Source organism: Solea solea, chromosome 17, assembly GCF_958295425.1.
Source record: "Solea solea chromosome 17, fSolSol10.1, whole genome shotgun sequence".
Classification (NCBI taxonomy): Eukaryota; Metazoa; Chordata; class Actinopteri; order Pleuronectiformes; family Soleidae; genus Solea; species Solea solea.
The window spans coordinates 7,503,915-7,526,190 of NC_081150.1; the positions used below are offsets into that span (position 1 = coordinate 7,503,915).

A 22,276-nucleotide genomic window follows, 5' to 3' on the forward strand; every position below is an offset into this window, starting at 1 on the left:
GGTTGCTGAATAAAGAACTGAAGTGAGATTAAAGTCAGAGGAACGCCCCAGTAAACAAAAGACAGAGGAACTGCCAATGAGCTCTGTTTAAACGTATTGTTTGAAAGCAACCCGTTTAAAAGCGTACAATAGTCCGGTCCGCCCCCACCCAGCCCAAACACAATGGCAAAGCTTGGGGCTAAAACTGAACGTGAAAGAAAACTAAGCACTTCTGCTTAGGGCTTTTCATTCAAGTCCAACACGTCTGTAGCAGCTTTCACTTGGCGACTAGTCACAGGAAACGCAAGTGAGTCACATTGGAAACCCTGGTGTGACTGCTGACAGTGATGATGCTGAGGAAGGAACTGAAAGACGTTGCATCATTGGAAGGTCATTGAGGAGGACTGGAAAGGCATGACTACACCTCAGAGTGAGCACTTGAAAGTGACCTTGGCAGTAACTCACTCAGGAATATGTAAATGGGTATATATATATATATTTTTTTTTTTATATATATATACAAACAGTTTAATTAAAATAATTCCACCTGATTAAAACTGAGATTAAGTGTATTAAGCTCCACAAGACTCTCAAGTGTATATCAGTATAGCAGGGGTCAGATCTGGTTCAGATCACAGCTGCAAACAGGTTGCAGTATGGCTAAACGTTTGATAGAGTAAACACTTCTTGTCCCCGCCCGCCCCTGTGTTGCTATATACACACACAAGTGCTCCCTCAGTGAGGTCTGATAGTATTACATGACAGAGCCTGTTTTCAGCATGCAAATAACATAACATTATTTATGCTCATGAAGAACAAACAGGGGCAGAATAACATCATCATCAACAACGGAAATCACCATATCTCACCCACAGCAGCTTTGAATAATAGAAACAATATAGACTATTGAGCAGTGCCTTTTAAGTGAGAGTCACAGGTGAGTCTGGCAGCATTCGACACCAGCCACTGTGTATGTGCTGCTGAGTGCAGTGACAGCTGTACAAGAGGCCTGTGACAGGTGCTGCATGTTCCGATGGCTCAGTGCTGACATTAAATAACTTCAAAGTGCTCCCTTTCCTCCGATTGAGAAACGGTTCCATGCTTATACTATAGATTTTACTTTGGAATCCACAAAGGACAAATCATAAGCAAAAAAACAAGCTGATACATGTCACTGCTGAGGCACTGCCCTTGACTGTTCAAATACAGTGGTTTTGGTACAATGGTGCACTCTGAAAATGCAGGAGATTCCTGGAACTGCGGCTGCTGATTCACATGGCATTGACTTGAATGTGACAGCCAGTTTCAGGAGAGATAATAGGCGGCTGGATTTGTGTGTCTGAGTTTATCTGCCTGTCCCCTGTCCTTCATGCCGGACACAGCTTTCAGCACAGCAACAGGTCAAACTTCAGATCAACAGCCACTGAGCAAACAGCACATGGGCAAACACAGCAAAAAAAGAAAGAAAAAGAGATAGAGCATTCCAGCACTGACATTCCTGGACTGTAACTCTCCTGAAAACACAGCCTGAGCATCAGCTTTAGGGGAAATCTAATGTTTCTGGTCATTATTACCTATTATTACTCAGCACATCAAGTCAGATAAACAAAAAAACATACTGATGGGATTAGGATTTCACCTGTGTGTTCATGTTTAAGGCACAACCTGACATTTTGAAAACCAGCATCCATGACAACTGTTTTATATTACACACTTCCTGACTTTGCAGTGATGTCACTACCTGTAGTTCTCACCCTCCTCTTACCACATGTCACCAGACACACACTGACCCATATACTCCTTTTCCAGTATGTGTCTTTCTTAATGACTTGGAAACACATGAATCCCAATACTAAATTACAACATAATTACCACAAAGTCACCCTAAACTCACTGGTTACAGCAGCATGAAGTAGGAGACCAGTCCTGTTAGGTATAACTTATATTCACCAATTCTAGACCAGGACGTAGGATTTTTATTAGTTAAATATGACTACAATATGAATTTTGATGTGGAGGAAACATGTCACTTCCTGCTTTCTAAAGCAGACTCTTACCACTTCACCTCTGAGTGTAGTCTTGTTTAAACATGTGCAGTTACACATTACCAGAATGGACTCTGTGTTCGGTTTCTTCCTAAAACGTAGATGTTAGTTAGTTGAGCTTTTACAATCTATAACATGTGTATTATTATTTGTTGCACAATACCAAGAGTCCCAGGTTGAGTCAGTGCCCTGATGGACAAAGTGATACTTTTGAGACTTTCGACAAAGCGTGGTTTACCTGACAATCACTACCCTGAAACCAAAGAAGTCATCATTTATTCAGAGCTGATGACACACGCTCGGAGTGAGTGTGCATGTGCAGAGAGGAAGCAGGCCGAGGATCACTTCACTTCAGTTTGCTCAAACTAGTCCTTCTTTCAACCATCATAATGCTCTGAACTCTCACTTCCTCTTTCAACCGCTCAAGGAAATATTACTTTTGATACGCTTGAAACCTCCGCAGCTGCTTAGTGAAAAGGCGTCACTTCTGTACTGATCTGGATATATTTTTTTATTATTTCATTAGCAGAAAAATAAAGCAGCAAAAATAATAATGAAAAGAGCAGTAACTATGAACAATCAACAGAAGGCTGGTGTGTGTGTGTGTGTGTGTGTGTGTGTGTGTACAGGCGGGCGATGATGGGCAAAAAAAGAGAAGATGAAGAAGTCATTGAAGCACCTACACAGGAGGAGGGTGGGGGTTAGGAAATGTGTAAACACTCGCTGGAGTCCAAATGTCAGTCACAGAAAATGAAAACGTGCACAGCCAGCTCGTTGGTCTCCCTCCCCACCCTAACCAACCTCTCAAAGTGCAAACTCAGCGTTTGACAATACCTTCTGTTGTAGTCACTGTCTTGCTTGTGGGGCATTTGTAAACCCCTCCTAAGGCAGCTGAAACTACAAATACTCTAGAGTAACGGAAACTCTGAGAGGACAAAAAAAAAAAGAGGCAGTCGTAAAAATAATAAGACTAGTGGTAACAGGTTCAGACCCTGAAACAACAAAAATATATATCCATATCACAGTGTGTGTGTATGTGTGTGTGTGTGAGTGAATATCCAGCGTCCACATAGTGTCTTTGAATCAAACCACAGTAGACACAATGGATGTGATCACTACACAGAAAATTAGAACTAACATGTTTCCTCATTCATCCCAGTACAATCAATAATGAAGTAATCCTGACAAGGTCCGAACATATCGTTAATACACATTCTTACACATTGCAGAGGCAGTTTTTGCCATGAAAGTGATATGCTGATGCTATTGGCGATGGTTTCTGGACTTTTCCCCCATCCTTTGGATATGTAGCTGGGTCATGAGAATACTGAATGAGAGCTTAGCAGGGGCAAAACTAAACAGGTGTGTGTGTCCCAGTGTCCCCATAACAAAATTATACACAAAAGAGGAAAGGAAAGAACTTGCAGTAAGAGCTCAAAATTAGGCTTATTGTATATTTAAAAAGTACTGATTATACAGAATCTGAACCAAAGCAAAACTAGAAGAAACTAATAAGGAAAACCAGGAGTAAAACAATTGTTTAAATGAAATCTGGGATTATAGAGAAGTCATAATTACCAAAAAGAAAAAGAAAAATATAATCACTCTCTTTGATATACACTCAGCAGAGAGGTTGTGGTATTAATTGCTTCAGATTGTATTTTTTTTTTGTATCTTATTTTCATTCTCAGCTACTTTTGTTGCCTCCAAGTGTCCAGGCTGGTGAGAGGGACAAACATTAAGATTTGTAGTTTGAGGTGAGCCAGGTGAGACCCTCATATAGTCCATCCCCTGTTGTTGCACATGAGGGTTGAACGTACCAATTCCTATCTCTGATACGGGTCAGGCCCAGCTTCTCCTGGATCTCGTGGGGTTTCATGGCATCTGGGAGGTCTTGTTTGTTGGCAAAGATCAGGATGATGGCATCCCTCATCTCTCGGTCATTGATGATCCGGTGGAGCTCCTGCCTCGCCTCGTCGATCCTGTCCCTGTCGGCACAGTCCACCACAAAAATCAGGCCCTGGGTGCCCGTGTAGTAATGTCTCCAAAGAGGTCTGATCTTGTCCTGTCCCCCCACGTCCCACACGTTGAACTTCACATTCTTATAGGTGACGGTCTCCACGTTGAAACCAACCGTGGGGATAGTGGTGACTGACTGTCCCAGCTTCAACTTGTACAGAATGGTGGTTTTACCAGCAGCATCAAGTCCAAGCATCAATATTCTCATCTCCTTGTTGCCAAAGATCTTTGACAGTAATTTCCCCATCTTGTTTTCTGTGCATAAATACTTTTCTTCGACAATTAGAAAAGACAAGTTCTCTGATAACAACAAAAAAGTTGTCTTTCAACACAACTGTTAGAGGTTACAGTTTAGGTGTGTGCTAGACGCCAACCATGTGATGGCGTGAAGTGTCAATGTTCAAAAGGCGCTGGCTTTCAAGTTTGTTCAGTGAATCAACAGAGAGGTACAGTTAACCTGTTCTGTGCTGGTCTGGTCTGACCTGAGGTGGTGTCTGTCAGTGGGAGCAGTATGTATGGAGCCCTCGCAGAGTTGGGTGGGGATTTATTTTCATGATCCTCCAATGTAAGGCAAAAGAATAAATCACATCCCCTTGTTTTAAAGCAGCTGTCAGGCACACATTTTCTTCACCCGCCGCATTTCAAGTCTGATTTCTCCTTCAGTATCTAGCTGCTGTAGCTTCATACAAACAGGCCCAGTCCGAGCCCGGGGTTCCCACTTCCTCCTTGGCAGCCGGCGCTCCACACTTGCCTTCAGTCAGTTCCCAGTCGATGACTACTACGGCACGGTGATTTTTTTCTCAAGAAAACACATCGAATCCGAGCTGCCCGGTCCGTTATTGCGCCGGGACATCCACAGGAAGAGCGCTCAAAAGGGTCATTGATTCATCCGACTTTCTTCTCTTCCCCCTGTGATACAAGAGCGGTCCCAGAGAAGGGAGGGGTGTTAATACAGACAACAACTTTGAATCCGGAAAAAAAAAATCGCTGTGCGGACGGAAAAGAAAAGAAACGGAATAAAAAACACAGAGTGCGGATTGACTACCTGCTTTTGCGGCGATCTCCCCCCAGTCCCCGGGCCGTTTCTCCCCGCTCTTGCCGCTCTCTGTCTCTCTTCCTCTCTGCTGCCGTTCAGTCGAGCTGTAGCGGTGCTGTGTTACCGGAAAAGGTGCGGACCCAGATCAGCCGCCACTTCCTCTACACTACTCACACACGCTGGTGATGCGTTTACGGGCTCGTTATGAGCTCCGACAATTGACCACATTTAAGTTACACTTTGGCCTGGAATGTTTTGCTTTAATAGTTTTTATCGAAAATTTCATTAATTATTGTGTGTTTGAATCTCTTTACAAGTGAGACTGAGCCAAGACTTCAGCTGAGCCTTCCGGTTAGCCTTCCATTAAAGGGGCAGTCTGTAATATTAAGGGTTTATTGGCACAAATTGAATATGCTACCCAATAGTGTGTGAGTTTCACCATTAGATGTCATTCAGTGTGTTTACTTGCAAGTTGTAGGTCTTATTTTGTCATGTAAACATATTACTCCAACTAAAATCAAGCTTGTCTTAATCAGACTAACATACCTGGATAATAGATAGATAGATAGATAGATACTTTATTCATCTCACAGAGAAATTCACAAAGGCGACGATTCATAGTCAGATTACTGCTGCGTGTACAGCAGGTACACAACAAACAGAACCACAGCATGATCCATCTCACTGTTCGCTGTTTGTTTTTCTGTGACATAAAGGCCAACAGGAAACTTATTCAATACGCACTAGCTTATAGAGAGATACAGCGCCACCTATAGAGGTGGAGTCAGACGTACACATACGTAAATCGACTTTCTCCTCCGCATGTATATTCAGACTCTGCAAGTTGTCTGATTGCCTGTCTTAGTCAGACTATGTTAACGTACTGAGTATATACTTTATGCATATGTGCAGAGGGGAGTGTGACGTGATGGTGTGCGTGGACCCTATAAGGACAACTGTGAGCACACCTCCAGTGTGAGTCTGTGTCCCTAAGCACTGACTGCACATAACAGTGAGAAAATCACACACCAGCTATGGAGGGGCCTGGGTCAGTGGAAGAGGACGATCATGTCGCTGACAACAGTGTCCTCCAGCCCCAAGACATCAACTGAATAAAACCAGGCTAAGGCTGTAACTCTGAGGGAGATTAACACGCTTGTAGTACACTTCAAGTGGAGGAGATGCCACCGTTCAACTGTGGAGTTTCTTACTCTTAAAATGAAAGAATTACATAAATTACAAAAAAAGCTATATGTAACAAAAATTGTCAGTAATTACTGTTTACCACCATCTCTGTATTTTAACATATTTTTATGAGGTTCTCAAAATTAAAGTTGTAACAAAAATCTTGTTATTGGTGTTTGTGTGGTGAGCATGAGTGAAATTGCACTTTTTCTTTGCCTTCATTTGCCTCATCTCAAAATATCAAACTAGTTGTGTTTACAGAGGGAACATTTGGAAAAATTGCTCCAAATCTTAATTTTCTCAACTTTGACCTGCCCTTATAGAATGTCCTTGCACATATTTCATTTAAAATGCACACACTGACACCTGTTTAGTAGTTATTGTATGTTGTATTTTTTACTTCTTTCAATCTTATTTATCCTATATTATGCCAACATTTTACTTCTGTTTTTATTTCGACTCTTATTTGTTTACTTATCACTTTTTGCCGCTGTCTATTTGAATCCCCCCATTGGGAAGTGTACATCTTATGTACACTTCCCAATGGGGGGATAAGATGTACACTTCCCAATGGGGGGATTCAAATAGACACCCCAATCTTATCTTCCCAATCTTATCTTATCTTTCCCATCTTATCTTATCTTATCTTTTATGATTCGGTGATTTTTTTTATTATTTGAATAACATACACAGTTGGAAAAAATGGCTGTCCTTTATCTGTAGTTGTGAAATCTTTTTATGATTTTTATGATGATTTATAATTAATATAATTTTCAGTGAACTTTGCTAAGAAAGTAAAATCAAGACTGACTGATATTTAATTTTTGGGTTAATTCTTAATTTGATCTTGGGGAGAAAACATTTCTCATATTGATATGTACATGTTTTAGTCTTGACTTTTTTTTATCAACCTGCCTTGGTTTTGGTCTTGACTCAATCCCACTCCTCAAAGGTTTTAGATTGGTGTGTTCATAATTACAAAACTACAGTGAAATCCACACTTCTTACAACGTGGGACACCGCATGGCAAACTAATGCACTCTTGGCTGAAATTTAAGAATTCCAGCTGCACCTGAAGGCATCATACGCCATTTCGCATGCGCGCTGATGTTTCAGGTCGGCCCCATTAGCTGCTGTTGACGCCATTTGAGCTTTCTGTGTGTATTAGTCACTTCTAGGTTTACATGTGGTTCGGGAAATACACGCCGATGTGTACATTTGAAACACATGTTAAGGTTTGGCTAAGTTAGTCACTTCATGAGGGGGTTTCTGTCGGCCTTTACCTCGAGTCTGAACATTCATTCAAAACGGTTCCTGAATGATCAGTCAGTGACGTGGAGGTTGAGAGTGAGTGGGACGGGTACTATTGTGTTTAATGTCGGAAGCACACACACCTACTTATTTAAACAGGCTAATGTCAGGATCCTATGTGTAAAAATAAATATTGAGAATATTTAAAGTGAATGTATCAAATGTAATGAATTAAGTGATTTAGCTTGGTTTGGTAGGTGAACTTCTATATCCCCTATAAACACCTTGCAAAGTCACCAATTATTGTTAAATCCAATGTTTCTGTATATATTCATATGCAGAACAATTTAGCTCTTATTTTTATTTCCATTCATTATTTCTACCTTTCAAGTTGTTCTAAGAACTTATCACCCACACGCGCGCGCACATACACTAAGGTTGGCGCGCGGAGCACTGAGCATGCGCATATTTTACCTCCGAGCTTCCTCGAAGTTGATAAGAATGGTGTCCGTAACGCGGCTGGCTGTTGAAGGGTAGACAAAGTGACTTCGAAAGCTCCACGCAACTCTGCAAGACCGACCAAAACATTTCATGGAAGACACCGGTAAGATTCAAAAAAGGATTATTGCTCATATAATTAGTATAGACTCAGCAGAAATATTGCAATTCCGATAATTGTCGACGCTTGCTATCTCACTAGCTACCGTTAGCCGTCTAGCTAACGTGGACAAGCCGATGGTGCAGTCTATTTACTGGAGACGATGGGAAATACCTGTAACAGTTGTGGTTGTACTAGGTTTGTTTTTACCCTTCAGGTTTACGTATCTTGAGTAATACAACCAAACATGTCCCTAAATTGGTATTTGCCCGAGGTTATGTCCGTAACTCGAAGTTTATTGTCCGCTAGTGGCATACTAAGGCCAACATGGTCGCGCTTCGCTAGATGGCAGGAAATAGATGGGAGTTGAGGCCTAACTTGTGTTTGAACTTTGACCATGCAAACAATCTACCAGGTGAAAGAAAATGCAACAAGGCCGTAAGCTATCATTTATCCAATTTGACGCTACATAAATGCTCGATTGGCCCCTTGTCACTTTGTTAAGGAGATAGACGTAGTGTTGTCTAAGAACCCGATCACGTGTGTGTATTAGTTTTAGTTGCTAAATTGAGATTTAAGCTAAAGCTGGTATCCGATTAATGGTAGAACAAGGAAGTGTCCTGTTGCACCACCCGATGCTTCTTCTGGGGGGATCTTTTGGTTTAAAGCTGGTAAAAGTGAAGTTTGTAAGGGAGCGCAATCGTATGAGTACCACAGGCGAATTTAGATAACGAAGTTCAAGTTACAAAACATTTAGTCACATGTCGAGAACATAATCAAATATAGTTGCTTTTTAGAAATTCCGAAATAAAAAATTTTCCTAGTTCTAAATGTTTTGGTAATTTTATCCAAATTCTGTGTTTGATGTGGTGCTGCATATCCAGTTTCATTATAACATTTGGGGAAAATATTAGCTTGTTGTAAATGCCTAACAACTCATAAATGTATACATTTTAACTGTATGAGAAATAGTAACATTTAATGTGCTTTTAATGTATATTAGACCTTTAGTAACAAACTATTCTACTTTTCAACAGGCCCACACCTCCCAGACAAAACAATTACTGGAATGCTGGACAGTGAGTCCCCTGCCATGGAGAGCAACGGGGATGCTTTTCTTCCTGAACTTCCTGTTCTAGACCAAGCTGGTGGTGACTGGTCCATGAGCCATGTTGCTCCAGAACCACCCACAACCATCTTGCCCGAGGAATCTGACACCTCTCAAGATGTTCAGCAACCTGCTCTGGAAATGAATTCTGTGGAGAAGGCTGTGGAGCAATTTCAACTTGCCAGTGCTCAGCTTTTCCAAGAGGTTCAGCCACCACAGCCCACAGAAGAAGCAGCAGCAGCAGCACCAGCACCAGCACAGCCATCAGAATGCAACGCAGAGGCTATGGACTCAGAGCAACCCATTCAGGAGATGAGTGTAGAGCCTGATGCTGCTGTACAAGATGGCAGTCAAGGTAATATATGTAGTGGGTGTTCACTTCATTAAAGGCTATGAACATTGATTTGGTTCAGTTATGTAATCCTACAAAATACTCTAAATTATGTTACGGATACATAACGCGCAAGCATACACATGATGCAATGTGCAATAATCTGACAACTACATTTGTTATTTAAATAATGCATGGTCTTCTAGTTTCTGGCAGGCTGTCAGTTTTTGGCATGAAATCAAATTCTAGGAGCATGCTTTGTCTACACCTGTACTGAATGGGACTTATTGATGGCTGATTTACTACTCTAGATCTGACTGAGGCACCACAAGCTACAGAGGACGGCATGGAGCTGGAAGAACAATCCAAAGAGACAACAGATGAATCAACAGTTCCTGCAGAGCCAGAGCTTCCCAGTGAATTTGACAAACTCTTTAAAGGTTGTGAGGAGAGCCCAGAGGACTTCAATGGTTGGGTGTACCTGCTGCAGTATGTGGAGCAAGAGGTTAGACAAATCAATTATTGCAGAAAGTGTAATTAAAATCTTTCTAAAATGTAACTGATGCAACATTTTTGATTAAATTATATTGATCCATTTACTGTTCTCTTCTTGTTGCAGAATGTCCTTACAGCTGTAAGAAAAGCATTTGATGTATTCCTGCTTCGCTATCCATACTGCTATGGCTATTGGAAGAAGTATGCTGATATAGAGAAAAAGCATGTCAATGTACAGGTTGCAGAAGAGGTACACATACATTTCTTATTGTTTTACATTTTTTGCCTTCAATGAATGTTGACTGAAGGAATAAATCTGCTCAGGCATTGTCCTGTTACATCATTGTAGTTGTGATGTGATGCTCATCTTGTCCCAGTCATTGACATGCTCATGTGTTCTTTTTCTACCCTAGGTGTACAGAAGAGGTTTGCAGGCAATCCCTCTCAGTGTGGACCTGTGGCTGCACTACCTGACCTTCATTAAGGAGAACTCTGATCCTAATGACTCGGACACTGAGGGACACATTCGAGCGTGAGTAAAAGGCACATTCTGTCTGACGGCTAAAATCTATTAGGCCCTGGTTTTGTGTTAGTCCCAAAACGCCACCAACATGTCTTTAAATGTTATACTTTGAATTAGAAAACAAATTGTTATTTACATTCTTTTCTTTGTTTTCTTATTAGTGCCTATGAACAGTCGGTTCTTGCAGCAGGCACAGATTTTCGCTCGGACCGTCTGTGGGAGTCATTCATCAACTGGGAGACAGAGCAGCAGAAGCTGGCAAACGTCACTGCCATCTATGATCGCGTCTTAGGAATCCCAACCCAGCTATACTCCCAGCACTTTCAGAAGTAAGGGGAAAACATGTGGATATGACTCTTAATTACCAATTAAGTGTAATAGTGCATCATTTGATAGTCTTTTTCAAACTTTTCAAACTCTGCAGGTTCAAAGATCATGTACAGAACAACAACCCCAAACACTTTCTCTCAGAGGATGAGTTTGTTCGACTGAGACTTGAGCTCTCTAAAGCCAGCCTTTTGTCAATGGTCAGCAATGAAGACGAGACACCTGCTGTCCAGGAGGAGCTACCATCGGGAATAGAGGATCTTACAGATCCTGCTAAGGTAGAAATCCAACTTTCAGTCCGACGGGGGTGACATATTTAACAAAGATTGCTGACAGGGTTTACCAGGAGCGTACCACTTCTCCATTATGTAATGGGTAGAAAAATTGATCAGGTTTGAAGGGGTGTTTTTATGTCAGCAGCCAAGCCAATGAATACCAGGGGGGATTCAAGTTGGCATCCAGTCAGGCACTCGTCTTAAAACTAAAAGGATCACCTGAGGCCCCTTGACCCCAGCACCTGCACCCAGAGGCTGATATGCAGAGTGCATACATACTCTTCCCCTCTTCATGGTGATGTAAATCCTTGGCTGAAGGACTAGTAGTTTTTACATCAAGTGGAGAATATTAAATTCACATTGGGTGTTGAAGGCATTTTTTTGTGTGTTTTATTTAGAGAGTGACGGAGATCGAGAACATGCGCCACAAAGTGATTGAGGTTCGGCAGGAAGTATTCAACCACAACGAACACGAAGTCAGCAAGCGCTGGGCCTTTGAGGAAGGGGTATGTTTGCACTTTTCCTTCACCAGAGTAATTTGTTGGGAATTGGTTTTGGTTTTTACTCTTTGACATTTATTCCTGTCTGTTTAGATTAAAAGACCATACTTCCACGTCAAAGCCTTGGAGAAGACCCAGCTAAGCAACTGGAAGGAGTACCTGGACTTTGAGGTTGAAAATGGGACTCCGGAGCGTGTGGTTGTTCTTTTTGAACGCTGCCTGATTGCCTGTGCTCTCTACGAGGAGTTCTGGACCAAGGTAATGTCACTGTTAGCCTCTCACTCACTCCTGCTTCTTCCCTGCACTTCCCCCCATCAACGATGATAATCACAACGACACAGTAAATCGTCCTGCACTCTCTTTGCGTGTAACGTTGATATGTGACTGTATCTGTTGTATTAGGGGATGGCCAGCTTGCCACACAAGATTTGACTGCAGCATTTGCCAACTACTACGTTGCATCTTCTTCGTCTCCCACTACCTTACAGAAACTTATCTAATTGGTTCCATGAAGGTGCTGATGGGTTTACACAGAAAATTTCTAAAAACGATCTTGTCAATGAAGAAATTCAGTGCGCCTGTCAACTGGAAATGTAGGTTTAAAATGTGTTGTCTATTTTGCCTCTCTCTTTCTCCTCTGTTCTCTTTCTCCCTTCTCTCTCTGCCTTCTTCCAACTTTCGCTTTCTCTTTCACTCTGAAGTATGCAAAATATCTAGAGAGCTACAGCACTGAATGTGTGAGACATGTCTACAAGAAGGCGTGCACCCTCCATTTGCCCAAAAAACCAGCCATCCACCTGCTTTGGGCAGCCTTTGAGGAGCAGCAAGGTGGGTGACACCTTCACTTCTATATTGAACGCACCAATATCAATTGGAGCCTAACGTGCATAATGACACTTCCAAAAATACCTGATATGTTACTTGGGGACAGCCATGTTCAAAGGTTTCTGTTCGTCTTTGCCTAGGCAATGCCGAGGAAGCTCGAGAAATCCTGAAGTCCTTGGAGGTGACGGTCCCAGGTCTAGCTATGGTGCGCCTTCGGAGGGTCAGTCTGGAGCGTCGCCATGGTAACTTGGAGGAAGCAGAGGTGCTGTTACGGGAGGCCATGGAGTCTGCAAAGAATACCACTGAGGCATCGTTCTACGCTGTGAAGCTGGCAAGGCATCTGATGAAGGTGCAGAAAAGTGTGAGCAAAGCAAGAACGGTACTGCTGGATGCTATCGAAAAAGACCAGGTAAGGAAATGGTTGACCAACTTCACACACGAGTTGTCGACATTTAGAGCCGTTTGAGGCGGCTAACAATAAATTCACAAGTTAGTTAAGTGTAATTTATTCACATCTTGTATGTATTCATTGACATACACAATCCTATATAGAAACTCACATTTTCAATGGATTACTGCTGCACTATGGAAGTGATTTAATCAATTTTGGTTTCTATAAAATTAACAAGAATTGGTAATTTTTATCCTTAGTGATGTTTAGTAGGTTATGGTTTCAGCTTGTTTCTTTGCTTGTATTTTTGTTGAGATTTTGTAATAAATGCTGATAATTTAATGACTTCACAGGCAAGTCCAAAACTGTACCTGAACCTGCTTGAGCTGGAGTTTGGTGGGGATGTGACGCAGAATGAGGCGGAGATCTTGGCTTGTTTCAACCAGGCACTTAACAGCCAGATGCCCCTTGAATCCCGCCTCGTCTTTGCGCAACGCAAAGTCGAGTTCCTTGAAGACTTTGGCAGTGACATCAATGTGTGAGTTTTGTGATGCATATATTTTTATTATTATTTTTTTTATTTTTATTATTTATTAATTTTATTTATTCACGACTTTTAGGCTTGTGGCTGCATATGATGAACAGCAGAAACTTCTGAAAGAAAGCGAACCCACAAAGAGGAAAGCTGAGAATGGTTATGACAGGTGGGTAATGGGAAAGGGCTTGCGGTCACATCAGGGACACATTTTTTTTCTTCATAGTAAGCTATTTAAGAAGGGAGTTTACTAATGTACATGTGCTTGTGTGCAGTTCCCAGGAACCTGATGCTAAGAGACAGCGTGCAGAAGATGATTCAGATGCAACAACTGCAACGACAGATGCGCAGGCAAACAACTCTGCATACAACTACAACTGGTACCAGGTAAGTTCCCCACCTGTGTAGCTGGCAATATGGAATTTGTTTTTTAACATTGCCACACTGAGCTCACACATACAGTTAAATTTTTTACTGTGTCGCATTGAACTCATTTACGTTTCTCTTCTTTTAGCAACCATACGCCAGCTGGGGACAGAACTCCTGGGGGCAGTACAATCAATATGCCCAGTATAACCAGTACTACCCTCCTCCTCCTACATGATTGATAGAATGCTGACATGAAGATGGAGACTTGGAGGAAATCATCCTTTCTCACCTGCCTAAATTTCTGAACAGAGCTTCTTTACAGGGTGTCATAGATACTTCAATACAGCCACAGAAAACAAGCTGATTTGTTCCTTCTTTCTGGTGTAGAGTGTGTTCATCAGTTAAATTACAATATGTAGCCATGGTTTGGAGTACAATAGCATTGGCCATTTATGGCAGGCCTGTTGAACTGTCATGTTTAAATAAAGATAAGTTGCTAGTTCATTATCTCCAACAGCAGTTTTTTGGGAGGGGGGTGGTAGTGTTCCTAATGCATGTTATGTTTGAAGGCAGTTGTTTTTTCCCCTGTGATCAAAGCTTGTTTTTTTGGATTGGATGGCTTGGTTTGGTCTCTTTCTTTGTGTTACAGATTTGAACTTGTAAAGGAGGTGTTAATTAATGTACCTCAAAGTCATGTTTCTCCTTCCCAGCTGAAAGATTTTTAATATTTCATTGTTTCCATAAAAAGAAATGAAGATTTCCTTGTTTTTGTTTTTTTATTTTGACTTGATTTCATAATAAAGATTGATATCCTTGACTGTCTCGTAATGATTTATCATCTCTTTGCTTAAATAAATCCTGAAGATGAGCTTGAGAGTCGATAAGTCTTCATTTCAGTCCTGCAAATCAAATACCTTGCCCATTCATGTGCAATCATGCAAAAATCAAATAAACTTGAATGTGTAAAGTATTAAACATTTCCTCATGGCAAATATTAACCAGATGTATATATGAGTATGAATTACAATAGTCTACTTTTTAGTATATATATATATATTTTTAATGTAACACTACACTCATACACCATCATAGTATAATCGACCTAATTTTCTAACGTCAAAAAAATTCAGAGTCCAGTGGGTGTGGCCACAGTGGCGGAAATACGTAAATCCGCAGTTGCGCAGTGTCGACCGTAGAAAAGTCCTTTTTATGCCTAGTGTTGAACGACTAGCATCAACCGAGGTAAGGCCCGTGCAATTATACAGAAAAAGAATCGCTATTTAACACTTCAACCGGTTTTTGTAGGCGAATATAGCGGGTGTGACATTAATTGTCATTTAACATTCAGCTTCGAAATGGTTACGGGACATTTTACTTGTTTTTATGTGACTTTCTGAAACGTGTGGCCCATGTGGCTAGCCAAGCTAGCATAGCATTAGCTACCAACCATGAGAAGCAAGTGTGTTTGAGTCTTCCTGTTTTAATCTGCCAGTTATTTGGTTGCTATTGGTGTTTTATAGCAATTGGTAATCTTAACGTTCTTCTGGCAATGAATGGTAGGGTGTAGTAGTGCTGCCTTTGTATGGGAGTTGAGTTAATAGTTATATTTAAATAGTTTTAAATGACAATAACGGATATCATATACGCATCAAAGTCACTTCGTTTAGCGTGTGTCAGGATTATAAGAGCCACAAGGAGGCAGTTGTATTACCTTATAACGTACAAATCTTGAGAATGCTCTCGTCCGTTTATTGTCGCAGACCGATTACCATGTATTTGATAAGGACTGAAGTTGGGTTTGTCGTGTTTTTCCTCCTAGCATCAAGATGCAGCTCTTCGTGCGTGCTCAGAACACTCACACCCTTGAGGTGACCGGACAGGAAACTGTTGGACAGATCAAGGTAAAATGCTGAGAAGTTGTAAGTGCTAGACTTTGCGCATGGAAATTGTTATTTGAATGTGTATATCGTTGGTGTCTCTCAGGCCCATGTCCAGGCTCTGGAGGGTCTTCTGGTCGAGGACCAGGTGCTGTTGTTTGGTGGATGCCCACTTGAGGATGACACCTCTCTGGCTTCCTGTGGAGTCTTGGAGCACTGCACTCTGGAGGTAGCTGGCAGGCTGCTTGGAGGTGAGTGTACAGCATATATGTTTGTACACATACTCTGTTTTTTTTAAATGGCTTACTTATACTGGTGATGCATCATAAGTTAGTGGTTGTTTCTTTTTCCACAACCACTCTAACTTCGTTTTTTGTCAAATTGAAACTAGTGTAATTATAGCACTTGTTTATGTACAATAATTAAAGTAATTTCTGTCAAAGAACCTAGTTGTCTATATAGAAAACACACATGGAAAAATTAGATTTTTAGCCTAATTCCCATACACAGGGCTTTTAAACAGTGGCACGCTTATTCTTATCTATTTCCTTCTTCCTCCAACAGGCAAGGTCCACGGCTCCCTGGCCCGTGCCGGAAAAGTGAGGGGACAGACTCCCAAGGTAAGATTCTGTTCTTGTGCCTTTCAGAGTATAATATTACATACATACATACATACATACATACATACATACATACTTTTAGAGTTTTGATGATTACACAATAGAACATGATAAGAGTAGAGAAATAACACTTTGCTGTGAAATTGTTCAGGTTGACAAGCAGGAGAAGAAGAAAAAGAAGACCGGCCGTGCCAAGCGTCGCATCCAGTACAACAGGCGCTTCGTGAATGTTGTGCCCACATTTGGAAAGAAGAAGGGACCCAACGCCAACTCCTAAATGCTTCAATGGCCCAAAGGAGAAGCGTGATCACTGTCCATCAGTTTTTATTGAGTAGAATATTATCCTGTACATAATAAAACTTGGCTTGGACAGAAATGAGTGTTGTGATATGTCCTGCAGTGAAAGTCACGTGTATCAAACCAGTAGTTTATATTGTAAAATTTGGATTGTTTGACCTTGTTACTAGAGAAAATTTGGCAACAAACGTATTGGCCAAAAAAGGCGTTTTCAGCCAAAAGGCAGCCGAAACGGGATGTTGTGATGACGCATGCAAAAATTGCAGCCAACATGAGCCTGTCTATTCCAACTTAGTCTGTCCAGCATGGAACACCAATTAAACGGTTCCAACAAGATGTGAGTATGCAGTGGAACAGCACATTAAATGCTGGAAAATGTCTTTGGCTGCGCACAGCGCAGATTATGAACTCCCTGCGACATTCACTCGGATCCTTTGAACTTCATCGTGACTGTTCTCAATCCTCGTCATAAAGATCATTACTTGAATGTGGGAATTAAGCAGCGGGTAGAGAAATGATAAAGGCTGTGTTGGTGAGGAGAAATGCAGGACAGGGTGCGTAGAAAAAAGGCTTGTGCGCCTGCACCAGATGAGGCATGCATCCTCGTCAGATATTTGAGATCCTCCTAAATATTTTCATATATTTTCATTTTAAATACTTGAAATCGGGATTTCCGAATGTGTTTTTCGGAGGTGAACATGGACAGGGATAAAATGAAGACCAAAAAGCTGTCATTCTGCAATATGAACATGTTTATTTATCAATTGCATAAAAGAACAAAAACATGGTCTCAGGATATGTACATTAATAAGACATTCAATTTTGACCAATAACAAAATATAACTGGTTTCGTTAATACTTAATCCAGTCTTGTACATATGATTAATCAAAGTGCAGAGGAACTGAGCACAATCATTCAGGTGTGTTGTCCATCCTAGAAATTAGAAGCATGCTGGCAAGAATGTGTTTAATCCACAGCAACAAGCTCCAACTCAAAGATCAGCTTTGCGTTTGGTGGAATTCTGGTAGAGCTGGAGTTAAGGTGAATATATCATTCAATGGAAAGTGAAGAATTACATCAAAATAAAATGAACAAAGACTTAAGTGTTGCCAGGATAAGAAAGGAACATTGTGCTGCAGATATTTGCATGCCATGCACAAAGATAACTCAACCAAAGAAAAGGATACTTTGAGTCGGGGAGACCCTTTTTCCCATAGGCCCAATCTGATTCAATCTCCAATCGGGCGTGTTCACCCTTGCTCATTGTCAGAATGGCTTCATCCCACTGCAAATAAAGGATTACTGATGAAGAAATGCAGTGGATGGAAGGCCCACACTGAGAAACAGTTATTAGGATATACATGGCAAAAAACAGGACTTACACCTCTGATGACTCTTCCCAAGCCAATCTTGAAGATCAGTGGTTTAGTCTGCTTCTTCTTTCTGGCTGCTGTATTAAAACAAGTACAGTTATGGTTAAAACCAGTTGGGGTTTATACTAGAGGTCAACTGATCGCCATGTCCATGACGGATACACAATGACAAGTCTTTTCCCTCCATCTGATTAAAAAACAGCAAAATCAAATTATTCAGAAAACTGCTTATATTAATGTAGCCCCCATTAACCATGTATTGAATGACACTTTTTTCTGCATCTCAATTTGCATTTTGTGTCTGCACTGCAGTAAACTGATATATTCTAAATCTAAACTTAAATACATGAAACAGGTATCAATACTAAACATTGCAAAGTGTAATTGGCCAATTACTTACCCCCCCCCCCATTTATGAAAAGTCAGCCGAATTACTCAGCTGATCAGTCGATCTGCCTCCTATTTATACTCCTCAAAAGACAGTTATTTGGGTGGAGCAACACTTTCATGTGCATGCTGTACCTGCAGGAATATTGGTGTCAAACACGGTTCCATCCTCCAAGGTACCAGTGTACCAGCAGCTCACATTTTCACCTTTCTTTGGGAAGTTGGTCTTGTCACCTTTCTTCAGCACTGACTTGGTGTACTTGGGTGGACCCTGGGAAAAGAACAATGCAGGAGCAGTTCATAACCGTCTTATGGTGTGCAGAGCAACAATAAAAATGTGAACATGTAACATTCTCAACACGTACCTCATCTACAACCTCTGTTTTGACTTCTTTGGGCTTGTCTTCGATTTTCACTTGTTTAACCTGCTCAGTTACTTCTTCTACAGGTTCAGTGCCTTTAAATCTCTGCAAACACAAACACACTCTTTTACGGTTTGGATGAGGTTGTTGTACATGTATCCTACCCTGTTATAATGTGTCACTGTCACTTACTTTGCTCTCAAAGAGCTGACTGTAGGCTATGATGAGTTGTTCTTTCTTTGCTGTTTTGGCGACATTCTTTATGTTTCCCAGCAGCTTGTGTTCATTGAGGAACTGCGTGAGAAAATGCAATTAGACAGAGAACGATCACAAATGACATCACCAGTCCCGCTTTTCTGCTCAAGTAAGTCGTTTTGCTTCTAGCTAAAAGAAACTAAGCCATATCACACAGTAAATGCAGCCACTATTGCTTCAGGTCCAAAGTAATGAGCTGCCAACCGTGGCTTCTATCCTTTAGCGCTATTATTTTGTATAACCGCTTTTGTTTTGTTGTGTTCTGCATAGCTAGCTTAGCTGCTAAACAGCTACAGCATGAGGTAACCCATGCAACGCAGCATGCTGCAGTTTCAAATGAGCTTCCAGACTTAAAAATACAGCTAATCAAACGCAAATCAGGACGGGACGCGTGCTACAAACATACCGAGTGGGCAGCATTGTCCTGAATGAACTTTATGATGTCCTTTTTAGGCAAATCGTCACTTTTTAGCTGCTCAACGCTCCATTCCCGTGCTGGTTCAGTCGCCATTTTGAAAGGCGAACTGCTCAACTTTGACCCCAGTGGCGTATATAGTATACTACATTTTGTATATTTATTAATTTAAATTTGACTTTCGTGTGTTATACATTTAACATTTAGCTGATGTGTAGAGACCCAATAACATAAACACATGAGATATACGTTAAACTTTACATGTATAAGGTGCACTGGATTCAATTAGTAAGAAATATGTGTCACTAAGTGGCAAAATAAGGCATGATGGACTGGTTTTAGCAAAATATAATGCAATCTAGAAGCCCATCTTTAAAGTTGACAGATGAAGCACTTGGGGGATTACCTTGGTCAAGTTTTCCTTTGGAGGTGAAACTATCGGTCATATCAACCAGCAACAGAAACCATACAATAGTACTAACGTTGTTTATAGATAGATAATGCAATAAAGCAATTTTGGAGTCTATTAACACACTCACTATTTATAAAGTGTAATTAAATTTTAGGCAAATTTATCTGATGTTGACATCATTTCAAAGCAAAAGCTGGTTAATTTTTTTACTGGTACTGTTAAGTAATTCAGACAGCGATTTACACAAATGCCAATCTAATCCCTTTTTTATTTCAAGAAATGGTTAATTATTGCAGATACTTTATACCTATATTCTTTACTGACTGGGCTTTTAATTATTTATTCTTTGTTGCGTTTTAACTTGTGAAGCACTTTGTTCTGTGAACTGCTGTATAAATAATTCTTTTTCTAGTTTTTCCTTTCCATCCCTTGAGTTGAGCTACTATGAGGGTGTGAGGGTTCCCTTGATGGATTAAATTCCTCCTCAGTATACGAGCAATGCTGAGGATGGTCTGGACTTCTTATATCTTGATGTAACCAGGGATTTTATTGGCTTAATTTTCCATAACTTTCTTGACCAGACTGAGAGCACATATTATCAATCCCTGGTATTGTTGTGGTCCTTACACCCACATTCTCTTAATTTCAAGTTCTAGATATCTCTATTAGAAGAGATCCCTTGTCTCTTTATTCTCGTTGTCCTTCACCACTAAATCGGGTCTGTTGGTCTTGATTTCTTTATTCAAATACTGACATGTCCCAAAGTAGAATAGCCTCGTTTTACCGTTGACAGCTCGTGTTTGTGAAACGTGTCTTTGACTTGAATGTTTTAAGTTTTGCATACTGCAGCTTCATTGTCTATTGTCTCTACTTGTTTGTTGCATATATTTGCAAGACTTGAAATAAGTATAATGGCACAGCAAAAATAGTGTTATTTAATTTTTGTCAATACAATATAACATAAGGTTAAACATTCCTGAATCAGATCACCAGATTACTTCCTAAAAACATAACTTTCATGGCAGAGGATAAAAAGAAAAAATTAAATAAGTATCATTGCCTGACAGCAAGGTCTCTGCTTTGAATCCTGGTTTGACCCAAGGTCTTCTGTGTGGATATTGAATATTCTTGCCATGTGCATGAGGCTTCTCTCCAGGTAATATGGATTAAGACCTTTATTCTGGTTTCATTCAGACCTGGTATTTTCCGTCTGGGTGTCACAGGCACAAGTCGACACGTCCTGTGTTTTTTTTCCCCCTCTCTAGGTGCGCTTGTGTACACTACTGTCCACTTCACCACCACGCCACCAGGCTTCCTTCTACATGCAAAGACATGTACAGTAGATTATAGGTTTAAGTGTGAATGTAATTGGTGGTTTGTCTTTATATGTTGCTAGGATGCTTGGACTCTGTGCCATGGAACTATCTCCCGTCCTTCATCACCTCTTCAGAGATTCTTGCATGTCAGCTTCTGTTCTCTCCATCTAGTAAACATAAAACATAATTCCAGTCCTCAAGAAGCCACTTCTCCCCGAACCAAATCTCTACAGTTCCAGTTGTACTCACCTCAATAAGTATGAAATGCCTAAAAAAAAAACCTCATTATTAACGCCATCCTTCCAATTGTTCCAACACAGTGATTTGCATAAAGGGCCATGTGGGTCACAGCCTCCCGTCCATCAGCATTTTTATTTATCTGATGGACGATGGTATTTGAAGACTCTGCAACCAATCGGTGTTGCTCAACCCTTTTGCTTGCTGTAAGAAAAACATTGAAGAACAGTGCTGTTAGAAGAATGAGGTCACACTCCACACAACCTTATAAGGAAATATATCATTCTGACACACACACTTCCCTTTAAATATGTTATCTACATCTGTTATAGGGCACTGTGTGATGCAACCATTATGCAGATATTATATACCACACTAGGTCAACTGTGCCATTAGGACTTTAGTGGGCAGGTGCTAAGTCCCATGATGCCAGAGTGTGACTTTTGTAATTTTCAAATCTTAAGAACCCTTGCTGTTTTCATCCAAAAAGGCCTAAAATACCATTAAATAATGAGTAATAACATGAATTTGAGTTAATTTCAGACCGTAGATGACTTCACTCTGCAAGAGGTCACAGAGCTGATCTGACAAGACACAGACATGATGATATACTGTATGATATATCATTCTCACAAATACATCATGAAAAATAATTACTAGAACCTCGTCATTATTATTAGGATAAAGTCTGTGGGCAAGAGGGCAAGAAGAAAGGCTTTACTGCCCTCTAGTGTTGTAAATATGTGAGTTATGTAGCTCTGGCAGCCTTCAAAGCAACATACCCTAAATGGACCTCAACATGTCAAATGTAAGAGCCATAGTTGTTGATTTTTGTTTTTGGAACCTCCCACCACTTAGGTGGTATACCTTGGGTTAATGGGAGTGTTGGTTGTGGCTCAATCAGGAGGAGAAGCATTCCGTTTTTTATATTT

General features: G+C 40.8%; 4 protein-coding genes across 4 annotated transcripts; 2 read left to right on the forward strand and 2 right to left on the reverse strand.

The window, feature by feature from the left end:
• Positions 1-2,517: 2,517 nt before the first annotated feature.
• Positions 2,518-5,270, reverse strand: arf6a (ADP-ribosylation factor 6a). Its single transcript, XM_058613155.1, has 2 exons — positions 5,089-5,270; positions 2,518-4,952 (listed from the first exon to the last, which is right to left on the reverse strand). The coding sequence occupies exon 2, from the start codon at positions 4,288-4,290 to the stop codon at positions 3,763-3,765; it is 528 nt and encodes a 175-aa protein (XP_058469138.1). The 5' UTR covers positions 4,291-4,952; positions 5,089-5,270; the 3' UTR covers positions 2,518-3,762.
• Positions 5,271-7,962: 2,692 nt separating this feature from the next.
• On the forward strand, positions 7,963-14,609 carry prpf39 (PRP39 pre-mRNA processing factor 39 homolog (yeast)). Its single transcript, XM_058613154.1, has 15 exons — positions 7,963-8,119; positions 9,151-9,576; positions 9,864-10,057; positions 10,172-10,297; positions 10,461-10,579; positions 10,732-10,899; positions 10,995-11,175; positions 11,571-11,678; positions 11,766-11,930; positions 12,374-12,500; positions 12,638-12,906; positions 13,242-13,426; positions 13,509-13,592; positions 13,699-13,810; positions 13,938-14,609. The coding sequence occupies exons 1-15, from the start codon at positions 8,107-8,109 to the stop codon at positions 14,025-14,027; spliced, it is 2,367 nt and encodes a 788-aa protein (XP_058469137.1). The 5' UTR covers positions 7,963-8,106; the 3' UTR covers positions 14,028-14,609.
• A 326-nt stretch (positions 14,610-14,935) lies between these two features.
• Positions 14,936-16,665, forward strand: faua (FAU ubiquitin like and ribosomal protein S30 fusion a). Its single transcript, XM_058612583.1, has 5 exons — positions 14,936-15,034; positions 15,612-15,693; positions 15,776-15,920; positions 16,234-16,289; positions 16,441-16,665. The coding sequence occupies exons 2-5, from the start codon at positions 15,619-15,621 to the stop codon at positions 16,564-16,566; spliced, it is 402 nt and encodes a 133-aa protein (XP_058468566.1). The 5' UTR covers positions 14,936-15,034; positions 15,612-15,618; the 3' UTR covers positions 16,567-16,665.
• A 655-nt stretch (positions 16,666-17,320) lies between these two features.
• On the reverse strand, positions 17,321-19,502 carry fkbp3 (FKBP prolyl isomerase 3). The gene is made up of 7 exons (XM_058612582.1): positions 19,371-19,502; positions 18,902-19,003; positions 18,713-18,814; positions 18,483-18,618; positions 17,970-18,037; positions 17,775-17,872; positions 17,321-17,608 (listed from the first exon to the last, which is right to left on the reverse strand). The coding sequence occupies exons 1-7, from the start codon at positions 19,473-19,475 to the stop codon at positions 17,554-17,556; spliced, it is 666 nt and encodes a 221-aa protein (XP_058468565.1). The 5' UTR covers positions 19,476-19,502; the 3' UTR covers positions 17,321-17,553.
• Between the last annotated feature and the right edge of the window lie 2,774 nt (positions 19,503-22,276).

Bases quoted from the DNA above. Each gene is read 5' to 3' on its own strand.
- arf6a (XM_058613155.1), bottom strand. From the start codon at position 4,290: ATGGGGAAATTACTGTCAAAGATCTTTGGCAACAAGGAGATGAGAATA.
- prpf39 (XM_058613154.1), top strand. The intron at 10,900-10,994 runs GTAAGGGGAAAA...CAAACTCTGCAG, and splicing joins TACTCCCAGCACTTTCAGAA to GTTCAAAGATCATGTACAGA. The intron at 13,427-13,508 runs GTGAGTTTTGTG...CACGACTTTTAG, and splicing joins TTTGGCAGTGACATCAATGT to GCTTGTGGCTGCATATGATG.
- faua (XM_058612583.1), top strand. From the start codon at position 15,619: ATGCAGCTCTTCGTGCGTGCTCAGAACACTCACACCCTTGAGGTGACC. The intron at 15,694-15,775 runs GTAAAATGCTGA...GGTGTCTCTCAG, and splicing joins AAACTGTTGGACAGATCAAG to GCCCATGTCCAGGCTCTGGA. The intron at 16,290-16,440 runs GTAAGATTCTGT...GAAATTGTTCAG, and splicing joins TGAGGGGACAGACTCCCAAG to GTTGACAAGCAGGAGAAGAA.
- fkbp3 (XM_058612582.1), bottom strand. From the start codon at position 19,475: ATGGCGACTGAACCAGCACGGGAATGGAGCGTTGAGCAGCTAAAAAGT. The intron at 19,004-19,370 runs GTATGTTTGTAG...TTTCTCACGCAG, and splicing joins AGGACAATGCTGCCCACTCG to TTCCTCAATGAACACAAGCT. The intron at 18,619-18,712 runs GTACGTGTTGAG...TTCTTTTCCCAG, and splicing joins AAACAGAGGTTGTAGATGAG to GGTCCACCCAAGTACACCAA.